Genomic DNA, 21664 nt, shown 5'->3' with positions numbered 1-21664 from the left:
TTTGTGGATTAATACCATACCTGGCATGGTTTTAATGGTACATGGTCAATACTTGCTGTCAAAATACAGAGGTTCATAAGAACCTCCTTCCTTCATAAGGAGACTCCTGTTTTTGAAACTGTTTCGCGCTAACACCACTGTTTCTGCACACTAGCTCTTACTGCTTTTTTGCAACGTTTATTCTTCGCCGTTAGCGATAGTTTTATCTGTGAGAAGTGTAGATGAATTGCTGTTCTGTGACGTGGGAGACGAGGCAGGATGCAAAGACGAGCCATGGTTCACATGAGACAGATGTTTATTAACACACAAAACAAAATGAAACCAAACGCGAAGAACATTAAGCACTAACATCGGAGGCTCGTCGCTTTCAGAGTCCTCTGACCTGGTCTATAAACCACAGGAAGGATCCTCATGGCGGGCCTCCTCCACCTCCACTGATGGATCCTCAGAGCGGTCGGATTCGGTGTCTGACCTGAGGCCGACGTCAACATACTCCTCACTCCTGCTGTAATCCTCCTGGTAGTCTGTGGGGGGATAGTAGGACCCTGCAGAGTCTGACCCTGGATATTGGTAGTCGTAATCGTACGGGTCCCGGTAATCCAGTGAAGGTAGGCAGGACTCTGCAGCATCTGATCCTGGACCACCACCAGGGCCCCCCCAAAATCCTCCAGAGATACTCTCCCCCGATGTGATGACAGGGAGTGTTCCCACAAGTATGGAGGATTCTCCTGCATGGGTTGGGTAGAAGCAGCTACACTGCTTCTTCCCCTTTTTCTTCTTTCCCTTGGCTCGAGGCAACCTTCAACGGTCGGTGTTCCTGTGACGTGAAGCCGGATGCAAAGATGAGCTGTGGTTCAGATGCCACAGACGTTTATTATCATACAGAACAAGACAAAACTAAACATGAAGAACATTAAGCATTAACACTACTTAGAACATAACAGGCAGTCTTAAAACACAACAAAGCAGCATACATGGGGTCAAACACTGACAAACAACAACAAAACAAGGGTTTAAATATGTGTGCTCACAATTAAAAGAACTATAGACAGATGCTGGTTCACTCCTAACATCTGCAAATTAAAATACAAGTTGGTTATTTCTCAAAAAGGACTGAAGCTCTTCCTCTGTCAGTGAAGCACCCTGGTAGTGTTCTCATATGTGGCGATGGAAGTGACGTCCATGTAAATAGGTGTTTAATCACTGCCATGTGCTACTTGGAAAAGAAATGTATCTTTTAGTATGAACAATGTTGGGGATAAAGAATGGGGACTTGTACATCTCCAATAGCGATTAGAAGACAATAACTGACACTAGGACACCTCATCTAAATATGTTGACTTGACAAGTATAGTATTATTCATGTTATAAATCTATGGGATAAAAATATGGAAAAAGTGTTTTAACAAGAACACCAGAGGGGCATTTACTATTTTGTGGAGAATAAAAAATGGCTCATTTTAATGGGTTAAATTTTTTTTAATTCTTTTACAGAGAGGGAAGGGTGAAAGGACTGAGAAAGAAGGTTAGCACCTGCCAACCGGTGCTGGGAGTAGGCCTCACTCACCTGTCATGCACAAGAGACCTGCAGTCCCAGGGCACAGTAAAGGCTAATTTACTCCCTACATATAAAAGCTTGTAAAACTTGTTTCTGTTAGAGTGCTCCTAGACTGAGGTACCTACATTCCCAAGTCTGAAAGGTGAGATTCTACCTGTGCACGTAGAAAATCAGGTAGGCTGTTTTTGTCCTGCTCTTCAGGATGGCTGGCTCAGTGCTTCTTGATACTTTTAAGTCACTGAATGACAACCAGCTCTGTCCTTCTCCCTCAGCTGTGTCACTGATATAGTGGCCTGTCGGAGTAGTCGGTGGTCCTTAGTCATTTAATAGTTTCTACTGCACGTGTATAAATAATGTCAGATTACTCACCATGGTCCATGCTGTCACCTAAATGAGAAACCACCGCCTGGAGTCTGTAGGTGCCAGTGGGTGCACATTCCTGCAACAAACAAATACATCTTTTTTTTCATACGATTAACTGAAAACGCATCACGGATCGAACGCCATCTCTGTATTAACAGGCCTCTTTCATTCTCTCTCATTCTGTCTCTGTGTCTCTCTCAGCTTGCATCTCTCTTCTTTTTGGTCTCTCTCTCTCCTCACCGGTAGGCTTACTTGCTGTCCTCTAGCTCCCTGTCCTTCTCCTCTCTCATTTACTACTGATGGGTTAAAAGAACTTAGTCATTATGGCAGATACTTATACACAGCCGTATTATCACTCCACTGTAAGAAAATGGCACAACTCTACCTGGCTGGGGACTGGAGTTTTCCCCCAGTTTATCATTTTGCATTTCTTGCGGTTTGTCCTGGGTTCCCGCTGCTCCACTGAGGACAAACCACAAAGCCATTCAGTCGGCATTTTGTAGCTAAATGGGAATGGGTGGACAGAGAAGTATGTGGGCACGGGTTGATGGTACGAGCTCACCTCGACTGCTGCCTGAGAGAAGCCACCCCAGGAAGGGCAGAGAGATCCAGCTCGGACGGGACGTCCATCACGTCTGAGAGCTTTTGGCCCAGCATGTCAAACCGCTTAAGGTGGAGGACGAAAATACTGTTCCAAGAGGAAAAGTGACTTAAGGACTGGAAGTGTGTGTGAGTGGAGGAGGGTGTGTGTGTTGGACTGGTTTAAAACTCATTCTTTAAGGTCATCTACGTCAGACGAGACTCACCGTGGCAGTGTGAAAAACTCCACCTCTTCAGTTGCCTCGCAGCCTGCTTCACACTCACAAAAACGCTCCAGTAGTGTTGGCTGAAAAAAGAAAGAGACCCTTTCATTGAGAGTGATAAAATCAAAATGGTAGCATGTCATAACTGTATTCTCTCCTTTACAACACAGTAATGAAGCCTTATCCAAAGAGGGTGTGTGAGGTGACCAACCTTAAAGTAAGTGTGTAGGCTGTCGGTCGTAGCAGGGCTCAGATTTACAGAGAGGTGGTTGTAGACATCCACTCTGCAGCTCTGCTTTCCACAGCTTTCACAAAATGGAGAACAGAAATGTTACAACATTTGCACAGAAATAATCTCCTGCATCCCTTATACAGTGTGTGAGTTATCACATGCTAATTTGCTCAGTTTTACAAGTAGATAACATCTTATCTAATGTGAAGCATCAGAGCAGAAAACATTTCGAATGCTCAGTCCATGTCTGTTATGTTTTCCCAAACTCACACACACTCTGAGATTTGAAAGCTATGTGATGAATACAAGCTGAACTTGTGAGCATTTTAAATGTTCATATTTAAGTTATGTATGTTATGAAACTTTCATGAATACTTTAAACAGAGATGTCCGGAGAAAGCGCCTACTCTCGGTGAGAAAATGTACTTTAAACAAACATGTTAAGACTGGTTAAGACCAGTCCATTAACACAAAGGAGATATGCAACAGTGATACCTAATTACCTGGTGCATGTGAGCACAGACTTGATATGAAACTCAAAGTTTGCCACAGGGCAGATGTAAGAGAAGAAAGAGGCCCTGAGTCTCTCTCCCTCCTCTTTCAGCTGCAGTAAGCAGAGCATCAGGAACTCATGAGCATCCTGTGGAGGACAGCACAGGAGAACATCAGAGGAGGATTTGCTCCTGGACTTCAACAGCAGCACGGTGAGAAAACAAAGGTGGCCGTGTGCAGTTCCTGCAGGGTACTGCGTGAGGTTCTGATGTGTTCTGAATGGCTGAGGGGGCCATTTAGCTGGACCTGTTCATAGTCCTCTTCGAATGCAGGGCAGCGGGCTGAAACACACTCAAGCAGGGCTCCCAGGAGCTGCACCTTCTGCTTTGTGCTGCGAGTGGTGAGTTGGGCCTGCTGCAGATCTGAAAAACATCTACACACAGCAACAGGGAGACCAAGTGGTTTATATCTCTGAGCATCACAGCACCTCCTTAAGCACTCATGATTAAACAGTTCATTTAGACCCATGTGAAGCCTCTGGTTCTGAACGGGTACCTGAGCATCTGGCAACTAGAAGGATCCGTCAAGCAGGATGACTGAGCTCTGATGGGTCTCCAGAAGCAGGAGATACTCAGTAGGCACTGCAGAGTGGCGTTCATATAGCAGCTGTTCCCAATGTTGGGAAACCTAACAGGTCATCCATGTTAAAAATAGATTTAGTGCAGAAGCTCTGAAACATCCAGGCCACTACATGTCAGTATAATGGCTGTTTCATAATGTGAAGAAGAACTGCTAAATGACTTACTGTTCATTTAATTACAATATGTTTGTATTTGTATAGGAGAAAAAGACTGAGCTTCACCTGTGTAAACTGTAAAATCATCTACTCTTAATAGGCTGTGTAGTAAAACGCGGTGTGTATTCTCGTCTTTACCCGAGCTGCCGAATGTTGAGGTGTTCGACAGCGGAATGGATGGGGGTGTGGCCTTGGCCCTCACCCTGACCAATCTGACGCATCCTTTTACTCCTGAGGACGTGCAGCAGCTGTCGCAATAAATTCCGCGGCTGAACACGAGTGTCTGCCTGCATCAGAACAGCCGGAAACCTGAGAGACAGAAAAGAAGGGAGAGATGAATACAGAGTGGCCAGTTATGCACAAAATGTTCACATAACAACCCTTAGACAGATAAAGGTGTGAAGAATGAAAAATACAATGATGTTTTTTCTCGTTTTATGCCCTAAGGAAGTTACAATGGCAGTGCCATTGGGTAACCACCATGCCACACTTTTCTCTGCCACGAAGATGAATTTTGATAATGTACCCACCTCTCAATGCGCACGGAGTCCACATCTTTATCTGCAGCCTCTGTATAGAGAACAGAAACTTGGAGTAAATGTCCTTTACCAAAAACAGACTATGCATTTGAACAACATGATCAAATCTGCTGAGCTCTAACCAGGAACAATCACTGCTGTAGTCCTGAGCGACTCATATGAGGAGGAGGAGGAGGCTTGACCAGGAAGGCACGACTGGGTAGAAGAGGCATTGTGGGATATGTCCACAGGTGAAAAGGAAGAAGCAGTACTGAAGATCAGGGACCCCTCAGAGGAAGAGGGGCAAGAAGTGGAGGTGGTCACATTCGCGGCGTGACCGTCTAATGCCACGCAGGAGTCAGACACTTTGGAGGATGAGATTATGTGTCTCCACCAACTTCTATTCGTTTTCTCCTTCTTTTTCTGTAGAAAAGCATTGTAGAAACGTATTGATTTGTATATGCAGTATTATCGCGACTTAGCGATATCTCGGTATTCTTACAATAATCTCATTTTGATTTAAAAAAAAACAAAACAAAACTTTTTAATCATCTGCATTTGCGCTATTTTTTTTACAGGAAAATGCTAATTAGTTACGCACTGTAACGGCCCCAGTGCCGCTGCTCAAGGAACGGGACGTACAGACTCGCTCCACGGAGACGTTTATTAACGATTATTAACATACGATACAGACACCGGCACTCACGTATAACACAAACTGTGACCGTGAACATGATCAACGACTGACAATAAGGCACACACTAACAAGGGTTTAAATACATACAAACATGACGAGTAAACCGATGCAGGTGTGTGCTGAACAACATAGGCAAGGTTACGCACGAGACAGTCAACGAACAACTCCCAGTGCACGCGGCGGGCCATACCACGTGACCAGTGGAAGCGTTCCGTGACATGCACAATAAATCTTAATCCTTTTCAGATTATCGTATTTAAAATCGTTCCCAAAGTGTAGGAAAAAACATACATACCTTCATACACGAGCAAACACAGCCCATCCTGTTCGAATCTGTGATCTACTCGATTAGAGAATTAAGTAAAATATCAAATATGGTTTTTACAGGTCCTTTAACTGATATTCGCGATACAGCGCACCTCATTGTTTTGTTTTAAAACGGAGTTTTGACTCTTAGATGTTATGAATATGTATTATTTCGTCATTACTGATGCAAGTTCTCAGTTCTCATACGTTGTCACCCTCTTGAAAATAAATATTATTTACGTGTGTGTGTGTGTAAGCGTTTCAAACGTTAAGATTCTTTAACTTCCGCAGTATAGTTTGGTAAATTCAGGTAGCGTAATGTTTTTTCCTAAAATCCTCACTGTCTCGCCCTGTGGTAAGGAGAAATGTTCCAAATATGACAGGTTACGTTTTATCATAGATAACTGGCTACAAAGTTACATTTGCGCCCTAATTTCTCTAGACATACATCTATAAGCATTGTTACTTTAAAACGCAATTAGTCTTGCGCTCTGGCAAACGTGTGCACCTGTAAATAATTACAATTATTTTAATGTACAACTTATTTTATTGTATAACCACACTGTAAATAGAATCCATAAGAATGTATTCAAAGCCAGAGTTGTAACGTTCAATTATTTTTACAGGTAGCGGATTACTGTGCTTCTACTATCTCTTAGCAACAAGTGATTTTTTTTCCTTCAGTATGACATGTGGGATAGTTTAGGGAACCTGATTTTTTTGTTAGATAAATATGTGTGGGTTATGACCGTTAAAAAGACCTGAACAAAAAAAATGTTTGGATTTTTATTCGCTGTCACCTTTCATCACGGGCAACATAAAAAATCACACTACTGCAATATCGCTAACATGTTACTGGCATGCAAATAAGACACCTGAGCACAGAGAGAAACCCAGTGTTATGACTACAGTTGACATTGGAACTAGCTAGATAGCTCATATTAAGACACTTCTTTGGAGAACACGTGCTAAAGTGTTTTCCCCACAATCTATATGCATAATTTATTTGCCAACTGTGACCAGAGAGAGAACATAGCTAGCTACCTTACTCACAGCCTAGGACTTGAATGGATTTTGATGAGGACTGCATATGCCTGGGATCAATTCAAACACGTCATGACGATGATATAAAACCTGATGAAACAAGCTTGACAAGCAGCAGTTCCGTTTTTCCGTGAAAGTATCAAGCACAGATGAAGACGTTTCTATGGTTATCTCGGTTTTATAAATATTAGCCTATAGAGTTGGGCTTAGTACGTGAATAAAAGATGGAATTAAACATGCATAAATTACGGTGTCCTGGAAAACCCATCGTGCTGCAAATACACAAAGCATATTCATCAAAGTGGTAACACACTTTAGAAATGCGGTGCAAATTTAGAAAACGCATACAACTTCAGGAACAAATCCTGTCACAACACAACGGAAGTGCTGTTTCCGGAGGACAAGGAAAGGGGTGGACTTCTATGAGATTAGCGTGAAGTCTATTGGAAGTAGTGACAACTGAGTAAAAAGGGTTGGTTTTTTTTCCAGTTACCACGGTGTTATCAAGGGTAGGTATGTGATACAGAATGGAAGACCGACCTATTCATGCTCTGCATTCTTGCATATTTATTTATACATAAGGCAGCCTTAAAAACATGGGATGGAAATCCCATTTAACACAATATGCACTGTTTTACAGTCAGAGTGAAATAAGTAACATTCTCCTTTTAATATATATATTTTAAATGTTAAAATTCTTAACTATGTCAGTTAAGCTGACAAAAATGCCCCTTTTGAAATTTGTATTTCTAATGTCACAAGAACACTTTATTTACCTATCTCTGCCTATTCAGCCTATAGAGGTTTAGCACACCCACTTAAATTGCCTTTCTCAGGCATTTCAGCTCTGAGTACCTTTTGAAAGCGTTAGGATTGCTCTGCTCCACTGCAGACTTTCTCACTTTAGCAAACAAATGTCCTCAATACATTTATCCCTCTCATTGAAATTCATATCTTTAGGTTCCACCTGTAGATATGAGTAGAAATATTGTTGAACAGTATTTAAATACATTTAATTGAAATATGACTTTAATTACATTTTGATACATTTGTAATTTATAATTTGTATTGGACTGGAAAGGAAACAAATACAATTTTTATCGCATAGCCGTTATCACATAGCCTGCAGGCCTAATGATGTAAAAATGTGCCCCCAAACATCAAATGTTCAACAGAAATAACAGGACCTGACACACTAAGGTACCGTAGACCCATTCAAATTGTGCTATTGGAATAATAAATTCCAATGCGCTCAGTCATTTTAGCTAGTGTTGATTTTGATTCTCGCCACAATTATACTAATAATCAGTATTACAACTCAGCATGCAAAGTCACCGAACAGTCGACTGTTAATTCTATAGTAAGGAGAATGTAAAACAAACAAACAAAAAACCCACCAACAGTATTTTTTTTTTCCTGTAACTGACAAAGATTGCATATGCTAAATGTATGTGTCCTAAATATATTCTAAATACATTTACATTAGTGTTTTTAATTAATTTCTCGAACATTTGTTGAAATGCATTTGTAATTTATATTCAGAGACATTCAGTGTACTTAAGTACAAGCATTAAATTAGCATCACTGTTCACCATAGCCGTTTTTCCATTTTTTGTGGCTTTTGTCCCCTGCCTCAGTTTGGCTTTAAATCATTTGTCTTGGTTCTACTTTACTTACTATGGCTGATTCAGTTCCCTCAGTAGTCAAGTAATTCTTCATTAAATACTTTCTTCTAGTATCTGTTTAAAAAGTAACAGAAAATGTCTTATTAGCGTTGTATAGATACTTAGAACACTTCTACGTAGATCTCTCTCTCTCAGACACACACACACACAGTTCATCCAAGTGGTGGCTGTGGTCAGAACTTACCCTTAAAGAAGTCATCCTCTGAGGTCGTGTTCCTTCTCTTAACACCCTTCCGACAGCAGCAAGTGAACAATAGCACAAGCTGCGTGAATATTCTGGTAGGGATCTTGTCTTTTCGTTTTTCTTTTTCCCATATTTACCAAATGTGCTTTTCCTTTTGGTCCAATCTTCCTAGGATATTTTCTCTCAAATTACATGGAGGGACTGACATGTTCTAAACTGCCTGTTATACCTTTACCCAGGGATGTTCTATAGGATTAAGATCTGGGGACTGTGAAGGCCAGGGAAACATTGAAAATTTGCTGTCTTGATACTGGAACAAATCCGTGATTATACAACCCTTGCGGCAGGGTTTCTTGTCTTGTTGAAAGTGTCCTTCTGCCATAGTTTAAGCAGCTGCATGAAGGGATGCACTTGGTCACAATACATAGGTAAGCCCTTCTGTTCAAACATCTACTGATTTCAGAGGACCCATGGTGTGCCTTCAGACATGTTAGTTGGAGCAACAGCATTGTATCTGGCTGCAATTTGCTTGACCGTGCGCCACTTGATCATCAGAATGATTCTTGATGTCATCCTCTTCTGATCACTTTCAAAATATTGGTCCTGGCTAGTCTGTTCCATGCCTCGTTCGCAGTTCGCTTCGCTCAGACCGCTTGACTTTCCCATTCTAATGTTTACATGGTGTTTTTTGCAATTAGTCAAAACTGACCTTTCATGACCTTCATTATAAACTTTTCTAAGCAGTCATGACCTCACCCTGTCATAATATGTACTATTAGATCTTCCCTGTGTCCAAAGTGATCTCATGGCAGGAATTTTCCAGCCAACCATTTCCAAGTCAAGCCAATTCAAGCAGAAATGCCAATGAGAGCGTTTCTGATTAACTCCTGTCATTGTACTAAGTCGGTAAGAAAGGGTTAGCTACATAAAAATAAAAGTGAATGACTTAAAAGTTTGATCATTTTAACTGAATCTATATTTTATGGAATGGTGTAATTAACCTTCATTATAAACTTTCCTTAGTCGTCATGGCCTGTCCCTGCCAGAATATTTACTATCAAATCTTCCCTGTGTCCAAAGTGGTATCATGGCAGGAATTTTCCCAAGTGTTTACATTAAAGGAATCTGACTATACTGATTACTCTTCGCCAGCTAACAGCAAATAAAAGATGCTGGATTTTGGATTATGTGAGTATATAACACGTGACTGTGTTTGTGTCAGAGAAGGGAGAGGAGAGGCTTTGTCTCCAGCCTCCCGCTGCTTGCCGCTGTTCAGCTTCTCACTCCTGAGATCCTTCTCGCTCTCCTTCTCCCCATTGCGTCCCACTCCGCCAATGCTGCTGCAACTTCAACCGCTGACAAAGTGCACCAGCTCAAAGCGTGGTCTAGAGCCAAATTTCAACACGGGCATCTTCCTCATTGGCTCATCTCCTCAGAGGGGCAACACATGCACAGTTTCAGCTCCTATCGATACCCACGTAGAACCTTATAAAATCAAACTGACAATGACAAGGAAACCATATTTTCAACACCTCCAGCACAAGTAGTAGTTTTTAGCAATGCACTACTTTTAGTGGTTGTTGAGCATCTGGAAAGAATGCAAGTCACCAGGGTAACATCATCAAGAAGCCCTTTTAGACTTACTTCCATCAGATGAATTCGGCCTCTTTTTTGCTTCAGTATTTGGGACTAATTCGTAGGAGGGCATTTTGCCAACATGAATCCCCTCTGCCATGTCATGCACTCTCTGCATCAGTTGTGGGCCATACCTGCTAGACCAAACATTTACATTCTGAATACTTTGGCTGAAGTTGTTAAAATCTTAGTATAAAAATCAACACTTTTAGCTGTATCTTAATTTCAGGCTGATTTAACAAGTAGATAAGCTAACGTAGTGAGCGGTTGTCTTGGCTTGTCCTAATGGCAGTCAGGGGCCAAAACACTTACTGTAACACTTTATACTTATAACGCACTTTCCTTAACTATTACAGATGCCGTTTAACAATGAGTTCTATTTTTAAAATCTGGAAACAGCAACTCAGCACAGAAGGCGTTAGACCCTACCTGCATGCTAAGAACACATGGTTCACTCAGACCATCGATAGAGACAACAGCTGATCTAAGTCTCTTGCTTCGTAATTTTCAACATGCTTGTTTATGAATAACTTTCGAGCTAACCACTGCTTATCGCTTTCAAAGTTTTGTCAGAATTTATTGATATGAAAGACTCTTGTCATGCTGATAATTGTCTGCTAGGACCAACTGACAATGTTATTGCCCCGACATACGCCCGGTGAGAAAAGCATTGTGGGAATTTCAAATATGGCCTTTGCAATGCTCGGTTTGCCTGCTAGTGCCTGATCTTCGTGCAGAGAACCTCCAGCTTTGGTCACTTTCTATGCAGAATTCGACACGCTTCAAGATTGGTCTAATGGGCCAGTCATTGCTCATCCTCCGCCGCACATGTTCAGTCGACAGAGGGTGGATTTTCGTCCTGCTCTGTCTCTGTCCCATTGTCAAATGCGCTAACATTTGCTGAAATGGAATCTTTTTAATTCTATGGCAGGGGTAACTGCCTGCTACGAGCTGCCATAGCTGCAGGTGTTTGGTGACTAGACCAGTCAGCATGCAGGAGTCTGCCTATGTTCAGTTAGAACAGGCATCAGTAAGACAAGACTCGCTGTACTCACTCATTATCTTAATACTGTTCATTAAATTAAGTCAGCGGTTTATATTGAGTTTACGTCATTTGGTACGACGACTCTACAGTCTTGAATTGATTTCTGCAGTGTAATATGGATATGAATGTTAATGTTCTATTACAGAACACGACACCTGTTGCGTTTTATATTGGTAAATCTCTGATATGACCGCTGTAACATAAAGTTGCGGTTATAAGTACGTGAAACATTTTGATCGGCTGAAATGTAGATGTATGTACATGCAATATATTTGTGATTATGTAAATCAAACAGCTATTCTTATTCTTATGGCTAGCTAAATAGATTGCAATTTCGTCGTCTTCAAGGCATGGCATGGTGTTTATTCATTCTTTGGCATACAAAATGACGCCTTTTCACGTTGTGGAACTACAAATATGGCGGCCTTTTTTCTTTAACGTTTTAATGACGTAAAAGCAGAGTCTCACCGTAAAGTCGGGCAGGAGCATCTGGACTCAATTATTTCTTCGTATCTTCCCCCATCTAGCGGTCAATAACGGGTAGTCTTAAATTGATTTCTATCGCGTAATACTTTGGATATAAATGTTTAAATTTCCTGTTGCAGAACAGACAAAGTATAGTCAACCAGTTCTAACCTTTTGATAAAAACTTGAACTTCAAAGTAGGTGAATCTATTTCCTTAAACCAATCAGATCACAGTTCATTTACATAACATCAATGCTTTGAGTGCTTTAGATATGAGAACATCACAGTGATCTTTCTGCTCACACATCAGTCAGTCTATAATTCTGTATTATGTGTTTCTATAGCTTCCAACTTTCATGAGTTCCTTGAATCTGTGGAGAAAAGTGCAGACCAATGTAGTTTCTTATTTGTGAACATTTATACATTTATTGTAATTTATTTATCATTTAAATTTTTTATTACTTTTAATTTATAGACATAAGGACACAGAAAACAGTTCATATACTGAATGAATTGTTACAAGGTAATATTTTCTAAACTGTGTTTATCATATGTTTTTTATTTCTAAACGTTAATGCAGTGTGTTAATCTGTCACACCGAGGCAGAAGGGGTGAATCTGATATAGCCCTCTTCCATTGTCAACTATTCAGAGTCCTCCACTGGAGCTCATACAACTAAAGAAACACATACAGAGGTCACTGGAGGTTCTAAGTTACATCTAAAGTGGTCTAGTTGTGACGTTGCAAGGATAAGCAGGATGCGGGGACGAGGCACGATGAAACGCACTTTTATTTTTGCAAACATGCAAAACATACAACAAAGCTCAAACACTATGCACATCTCAAACACCAACACACGTACTATGACACACGAGACATATATACACCCAAGCCGATTACACATAACAGAGAACAGGTGAACGACACGAGAGGGTGTGGCAACACAGACGAACACACACACACCAATATGTTTGAGGAGGGGGCGGGGCCACAACATGACACTAAGCCTGTACACACTGTTCCAACACCACCCTGTAGGGCACCATCTCCATGGAAGTATATTTTTAAAAGCATGTTTGATAACCATATTTATACTGGAACGATTTAATCAAATGTATTGTGTTTTTTGTTCTTCTCTAAGACCTTTCGGACGCCGATATTCAGATTTGAGTCTGAGCAAGTTGCGAAAGCCACTGTGAGGGTTTCTGGGTGCTCTGGAGGAACACCCCGAAGTTGTACACCTGCACCAAGCCTGAGACCCCTCTGCCCCTGACACAATTGCCCAGGAATGCGGGCATGTACCTAGACTATGAGGCTGGGCAGCTGTCTTTCTATTACATACTAACATATCTACATATTTATCGGAAACCTCTGGGAGAAGGAGCTGTATCCCCTCTTTGCACTGCTGGACAGACACACTTATGACACTGTACTCATCAAAAGCAGCACCAGAGATGCACTGAGTCATATCCCACTACAAACCTCTCAGGCCAGCTTGTTTGCACATTTTGTCATAAAACTTAAGATGTCAGTTGTTGCTGTTATATATAAAATTACCAAATTAAAAAATAAATAAATCAAAAAGTACTTGTGGCTAGACGAACACAGTCAATCACATAAACAAGATATAATGTCAGTAATGTTTGCGGCAGGTTTTTCAAATGTGCCCAGACTCATATTAAAAAATTTCCATGTTTCGACAGTTTGAAGGTGGCCATGAAACTAACAGTCTGGTGGAAATTCCACAAGATATCAAACTCCACACTCACACAAACTAGTCATTCTCCCATTTGGAACAATCCAGACTTTACCATGAACAAAAATATTAAACTTTACATCTTGGATAGAAAAGGGCATTACACACCTTAAACATATTTATCATAAGACTTCTTTCATGTCACGCCCACAACTAGCCCCAAAATACGGAATAGAAAGCACCCAGTTCCTACAATACCATCAGCTAAAATCATCTATGTGTTCAAAAATCAATTCCGATACCTACATCCATATCAGAATTTATAAACAAACATTCTTAATACAAAAAATCTATTATCTAAGATATACAAAATAATAGTGAAATCAAATCTCACAGTTACCCTCCCATCGAGACAATGGGAAGAAGATTTATTACCAGCCCCCGACGCTGCAGTTTGGATTAAAATGTGTAATAATTACCACGTGACAGCAACACTAACCTACAATGCATTCAGTACAAAATAATACAGAGTACATTATACTACACATTGGATGTTTAAAATTGGTTTCACAAGCTCAGCAATCTGTACATACTTTACTCAAAACACAGCTGACGATTACATTCACGCACAATGGCAGAGCACACCAATCAAGCAATTTTGGCAAGTCGTCATCACCAACATATACCATGCTTTAAATAACCATATCCATCCAACACCATCTTTATGTCTCCTAGGAGACATATCATCAACCAATATGACAGGATACTATGTATAACATTATTATATTGATATAATAAAAATATTATTGCAAAAAAATAGCAAACAAAAAAAAACATACTCATGAACTGGAAAACAAAAAATAATGTTAGTGTCACCCAATAGAAAAATCTATTGATAGACTATATATCTATAGAATAATTCTCAGAATTAATCAATAACAGAACCAATAATCTAGACTGGACACCTTTGATAAAATCCATACAGAGCGAATCAATAAACGATAAATATCACACTCTAATCCAACATACATGTACTCGCACATAACCATATATATATATATATATATATATATATATATATATATATATATATATATATATATATATATATATATATATATATATACATACATACATACATACATACACACACGCACATCATTCCTGTAATGGTGCAGATGGCGAATGCTTAAAAATATTCTATATACATTTTGCGTTTGTCTGTTCATCTGCCTGTCTTATTTTTAATAATAAAGCTCTAAAGGTCCTCTGATGGGGGGTAATACATTTATATATTTATTTCTCCAGATTTCTATCTCTGAGAGAAATAAAAAAGTCCTTTTACAAATTGCACCTCGTTGTGGACCTCGGCTAGGTTTACATTCCAAGTGATTATTTTAGAATTCAAGGGGAGGAGCTGCAGGAGTTGGAGGAATTAATTAGGAAAAAAGAAGTTATCAGAGCAATAGAGGAATTAAACATACGCAAGACTCCAGGAGCCGATGGTTTACCTGCTAAATTTCATAAGGTGTGCGTTAGTGAAATTGCTGATCTTCTAGCTGATGCTTTTAATGAAGCATTAGATGGGGGGCAATTGCATGATTCATTTTATCATAGTGTGATATCATTAATATATAAAAAAGGAGATCCTTGTAAGTTGGATAATTGGAGACAGGTTAACCCTATTGAACTTGGAGTACAAAATTTGTGCAAAAATAATTGTTAATAGGATGTCAGAAATATTGAATGCTATCATAGAGTTGGAACAGATATGTGCGATAAGAGGAAGATACATGTGGGATAGTTTAAGAGTAATAAGGAGTTTGGTTACTGAAGGGTCTGAGAGGGATTTTAATATAATAGTAAAGGATCAGAAAAAGGCCTTAGATTATATTTCTAGAGACTACTTATGGTGTACATTGGAACAGTATGGTTTTCTAGAGAGGTTTGTAAATATTATTAAATTATTGTATAGTAAATCAAAAGTACAAATTAATGTTAATGGTGTGTTAACTGAAGATTTTGAAATACATAGAGGGGTTAAACAAGGATGCCCATTGAGTGCTGCATTATATGTCATCGCTATTAGTCCACTATTATATAAAATTAAAAATGATCAGCAATTACAAGGTGTTCAAATGTTAGTTATGGAAAGATGGAAAATATCTGCGTACGCAGATGATGTGATGGCTTATGTCAAGAATCAAAATGAGTTTCATATAGTTAAGAGGCACTTTGAAATGTATGAAGTTGTGGCTGGAGCGAAATTAAATGAAAGTAAAAGTGAAGGGGTATGGATAGGAGATGGGCAACCTGTACCAATAGATGTAGAAATAAAAACTGAAATAAAAATATTAGGTTTGATGGTAGTAAATGGTAGATGTAGCGAACGGAATTGGGAGAAAAAGGAGTGTGAAATTAAACTAGAATTGGGAAAATGGAGGGTGTCAAACTATAAGACTAGAATACAGGAGGTTAAGACCTTTATTTTTTCGAAATTGTTGTTTTTGGCTACGGTTTTCCCTCCGGATGAGAAATGTATTAAGAGGCTGAATAAAATGTGTTCGTTTTATTTGGGGAAATAACAGAAGTGACAAAAAGGGAAATTATGTACAAGTCAAAAAATAAAAGCGGATTAGGGGGAGTTGAGTTAGCTCAGAAATTAGAAAATGCCTTTTGCAAAAATGTAACGAAAGCTATATTTTGGAAAGCAATTTGGGTAGGAGATGTAAATCAGTGGAAAGAAAAGAGGCAAGTCAAGGAAACATGCTCCTTATTTTAAATTACTATATGGAGATTTTTTGTTTAAATATAGGCAGCTTAATATTGATTGGAATAAGTCCCCAAATAAAATGATAGATAAAACAATACAAGACTGTGATTTTGGGGGAATGTCAATTATAAGGGTCTGACAGTGACAGAATGTGAAACCTGTGTTAAAAATGTGCAGTCTAAAAGTATCTCGGAAAATGTTCGAGATACTGCATGGCTTATATCTGTTGGAAGACTGCCTGTACGATGTATTGTCAAATGGAGTTGTTTTGTTACAACAAAGGAATGTCCGATGTATAATTGCATAGCCGATGAAACGATAGAACATTTATTACTGCAGTGCACAAGGACTATTGAAATTTGGAAGAAAATTAAACGTATTGGGATTAAATGGGATCGTAACAGGAAAAGTATTAGGTATGGAGTGTTTAATGAGCATTTGACTGAGAATGTGAAGGACCTTTGTTGGATGATTGTTTGTGTGACAAATTCGAAGATTTGGAAAACACGATGTAAGATGATTATTGAGCAATGTATAATACCTGCAGAAATAGTTTTTAAACAGATTGTGTGTGAGTTAAAAAGGTTGAAGACGTTTGATATGAGAGGAAAAATTCCCTGGACTCTTTTGGACATATAAATGGATGATGTATACCTAATTTACAGATGTAAATTGTGTTGTTAATTATTAATGTATAGAGTGAAGGTAGTCTGTTCCCTCTGGTAGATATTGTTTGTGAGGTTTTTGTGATGGAGTGTTTGTATTGAATTGAATTGAATTTTCTTAATAAAGTCAATTTAAAAATGGAGAAAGGCGGTCCTAGAAACATTATTTATTTACGTGAGTTTCGAACGAGAGACTGGGATCCATAACTCCAAGATCTTTAACTGTTAGAGAAGATGTGATTGGGAGACCATTGAGGTTCATTGAGTAATTAGAGAGTGGAGACCTAGCTGACTCTGGGCTTAATAGAAACACCTCTGAATGTCTCTGAATGTTAGAAATTAATTAAAAATACTAATGTCAATGTATTTATAACGCATGCATTTAGGACGTAATTTTTTCAATCACAACAAAATATGTTGTTGTATTTTTTTGCATTATGCTTACTACAGAATTAACAGTCAACTGTTCAGTGACTTTGCATGCAGAGTTGTAACACTGCTTATTACTAGAACTGTGGCTAGAATCAAAATCAACGCTAGTGTCGTTCCTAAATCCCCAATCAGCTAGTCGTAAAGTTAACATTCAAATAGAAAATAAAGATGCAGACTTCAGAATTAGTTAAAGAGAATAGCTGAGAGAATAGAATAAATTATCCGTTACTACCCCTGTCTTTTATCATCCCTCCATCCCATGCCATCTCCCGCTATTATTTGCTTTTCTATTTTGTTCTGGTATCTTCTTATCTCTTTTTAAAAAAAACATTGGCCAAAAGACTAACTAAAACACTGACATACTTAGGACCTTTAATATTTTTTTAAAATATAACATTAAAAGGAGAATGTTACTTATTTCACCCTGACTGTCCACTTATATATCTGTTTTGAGTATGATTTTCCTTGTTCAAGTCAAAACAGTAACAAATGTAGCATGTCACAAATATATACATGACTATGTATGAAAAATGAAAGACATCAACATGAAACACTGGAGCTGATTTCAGTTAAGCACCTAGTTATGGAAACTATAAAGACTAACATTGTCATAAAAATGTTGTGAAATTTAATGCTTAGAAGATTACAAGTGGCTAAGACATACCTTGTTATAGGCTGTGCTTACTGATGTACATCAGGTGGACATAGTGTCAAAGCAGAGGGTCTGATGGAGCAGGTGGAACATCAACATTTAAAACAAAAATGAACTGCTTGTATTTAGTGAACTAAATAAAGCATAAGTGTCCTATGCATGGCATACAGATCCATATAAGCTTTGATAAAATCCATCCTCATGTAAAAGATGTATTGTCCCAATCATAGTAAGTGAAAACTATGACATAAAAAACTTTCTTTACCTAATATAAGCAGGCAATTATCTTTTAATTTGACCTACCCCAGTAAATCACGGTACCTAAGTTGATGAATAACAGGAATAATCACAAACTTCTAATGAAGTAATATATAATTACAATTATAAAGGACTAATTTGGTTCGTCTCCCCCAAAGCCATTAGAATGTTCTTTATATAACGGGTGAAAATGACCTACACCAATGTGATATACAAACCAATCCTGCTTTTATTACACAGAAGAGCTGAGCAATTATGGGGAGGCACCCTAAAAAGTTGAGGGTGGAATTACCTGTCAATCAACAAAGTACAGAATAGATAAGCAAAACTATTCTGTTGCATCATCTTTGAAATGACTCTGCAAGGAAAATGTTGATATGAATAAATGCTTGTATTCCTTTCTGATACAAGTCAAAAAATATTTTTAAAGTGGGTCAAACATGAGAACTATGTGCATTCCTTCACAAACATATACAAATCAATGAAAAAATCTCCCCTAATATGTTTATATACACAAGTGTCTGTGGGAGCCCCAAAGCTATATTATGCATTCAAATAACAAAATATATATCACAGTCCCTACAAAAAATGAAAGTAAAAAAGCAAACAAACAACAAAAAGGGGAAAATCATAAATGAAAATATCCCAAAAATAATTTACTAATGTCATGTTTGTAAGCAGCCCTGCTTTCCTGCTTCCTAAAATGGTGACATATTTTAGGTACTCAGGCCACTGGAAACAAAAATATACACAGTAGTTCTTCCACACATTTAGAGGAACCTGATTTTTTTGTTAGATAAATATGTGTCGGTTATGACCGTTAAAAAGACCTGAACAAAAAAAATGTTTGGATTTTTGTTTCCTGTCACCTTTCATCACGGGCAACATAAAAATTCACACTACTGCAATATCGCTAACATGTTACTGGCATGCAAATAAGACACCTGAGCACAGAGAGAAACCCAGTGTTATGACTACAGTTGACATTGGAACTAGCTAGATAGCTCATATTAAGACACTTCTTTGGAGAACACGTGCTAAAGTGTTTTCCCCACAATCTATATGCACAATTTATTTGCCAACTGTGACCAGAGAGAGAACATAGCTTACTCACAGCCTAGGACATGAATGGATTTTGATGAGGACTGCATATGCCTGGGATCAATTCAAACACGTCATGACGATGATATAAAACCTGATGAAACAAGCTTGACAAGCAGCAGTTACGTTTTTCCGTGAAAGTATCAAGCACAGATGAAGACGTTTCTATGGTTATCTCGGTTTTATAAATATTAGCCTATAGAGTTGGGCTTAGTACGTGAATAAAAGATGGAATTAAACATGCATAAATTACGGTGTCCTGGAAAACCCATCGTGCTGCAAATACACAAAGCATATTCATCAAAGTGGTAACACACTTTAGAAATGCGGTGCAAATTTAGAAAACGCATACAACTTCAGGAACAAATCCTGTCACAACACAACGGAAGTGCTGTTTCCGGAGGACACGGAAAGGGGTGGACTTCTATGAGATTAGCGTGAAGTCTATTGGAAGTAGTGACAACTGAGTAAAAAGGGTTGTTTTTTTTCCAGTTACCACGGTGTTATCAAAGGTAGGTATGTGATACAGAATGGAAGACTGACCTATTCATGCTCTGCATTCTTGCTTATTTATTTATACATAAGGCAGCCTTAAAAACATGGGATGGAAATCCCGTTTAACACAATATGCACTGTTTTACATTCAGAGTGAAATAAGTAACATTCACCTTTTAATATATATATATATATATATATATATATATATATATATATATATATATATATATATATATATATATATATTTATTTATTTATTTTAAATCTTAAAATTCTTAACTAGGTCAGTGTTTTAGTTAGCTGCAAAAATGCCCCCATATTGAAATTTGTATTTCTAATGTCACAAGAACACTTTATTGACCAATCTCTGACTAGTCAGCCTATAGAGGTTTAGCACACCCACTTAAATTGCCTTTCTCAGGCATTTCAGCTCTGAGTACCTTTTGAATGAAGCACAATACAGGGCAGCCAATCATAAAGGAGCTCATTTATCTTACATCCGTCTTAAAGGTGCAGTAGCAACAGGTGTCTGTTGAATTCCGAGCGATATATATAGAGGTTGGAAATTGGTTGTGTAAAAATGAATTGTGATTATTAAGCCACATAGATGTAAGTGGACATCAAGGGAAAAAATAGTGTGCGTGCCAAGTATGGTGATTGTATCTTAAAAGCTCTAGGAAATGTTACATTCAGAATGTTTGTGAGACAAAAAAAAAAAGATATAATTACTATCCATGGTTTAATTGACTGTGTTGCAGACAACATAGGCAGAGATTAGACTGAAAAATGTCAGAGTATTTTTAATGCTGTTTATTGCTGTCGTCAGAGGTTATGCAACCATATCCTCCCTAGCAAGTACGGCGTCTAATACCTGCAGACACAAAAACCGTGTTGAGCAATATTTAATTACATCTACTTGAAATGCATATTTGATTGCATTGTTAGTATTTATGGAAAACAAGTGTTAGGATTGCTCTGCTGCATTGCAAACTTTCTCACTCTAACAACTGTGGATTCCATCTCCTCAATCAGTTGGTCCATATCATGTTCACAGAAATCATATTGCATCTTTATGAAAGAATTCAGTTTCAGTTCCAGCTATGAAGAGAAACAGTGTTAAGCAATATTTAATTACATCTACTTGAAATGTATAATTCATAGCATTGTGAGAATTTATGGAAAACAAGTGTTAGGATTGCTCTGCTCCACTGCAGACTTTCTCACTCTAGCAAACATGGCTTCCGGGTCCTCAATACATTCATCCCAGTCATTGTGATCGTAAATCTGATTCAAAGGAGTCTTTTCAGGAAGCATCATCTTGAAATTCATATCTGGAGGTTCTATCTTTTTGAAAGACTTCAGTTCCACCTGTAGATATAAGTAGAAATATTGTTGAACAGTATTTAAATACATTGAATTGAAATATGACTTTAATTACATTTTGATGCATTTGGAATTTATAGTTTGTATTGCACTGGAAAGGAAACAAATACAATTTTTATCGCATAGCCGTTATCACATAGCCTGCAGGCCTAATGATGTAAAAATGTGCCCCCAAATATCAAATGTTCAACAGAAATAACAGGACCTGACACACTAAGGTACCGTAGACCCATTCAAATTGTGCTATTGGAATAATAAATTCCAATGCATTCAGTCATTTTAGCTAGTGTTGATTTTGATTCTAGCCACAATTATACTAATAATCAGTGTTACAACTCAGCATGCAAAGTCACCGAACAGTCGACTGTTAATTCTATATTAA

General features: G+C 38.3%; 1 protein-coding gene across 1 annotated transcript in view; it reads right to left on the bottom strand.

The window, feature by feature from the left end:
- Positions 1-2972: 2972 nt before the first annotated feature.
- Positions 2973-21664, bottom strand: part of LOC145659173 (polyadenylate-binding protein 1A-like) — a 44732-nt gene continuing 26040 nt past the window's right edge. The window contains exons 2-7 of the mRNA XM_081720316.1: positions 4906-5185; positions 4775-4814; positions 4383-4553; positions 4004-4135; positions 3460-3881; positions 2973-3029 (exon numbers count right to left, since the gene is read on the bottom strand). Coding sequence (XP_081576442.1) covers positions 3647-3881; positions 4004-4135; positions 4383-4553; positions 4775-4814; positions 4906-5185 — 858 coding nt within the window. The 3' untranslated portion in view covers positions 2973-3029; positions 3460-3646. The remainder of the gene's footprint in view (positions 3030-3459; positions 3882-4003; positions 4136-4382; positions 4554-4774; positions 4815-4905; positions 5186-21664) is intronic.

The sequence above is a fragment of the Electrophorus electricus genome, chromosome 9 (assembly GCF_041902795.1).
Source record: "Electrophorus electricus isolate QZ-2024a chromosome 9, ASM4190279v1, whole genome shotgun sequence".
Taxonomy (NCBI): Eukaryota; Metazoa; Chordata; class Actinopteri; order Gymnotiformes; family Gymnotidae; genus Electrophorus; species Electrophorus electricus.
This window is presented reverse-complemented; position numbering and strand designations above follow the sequence as displayed.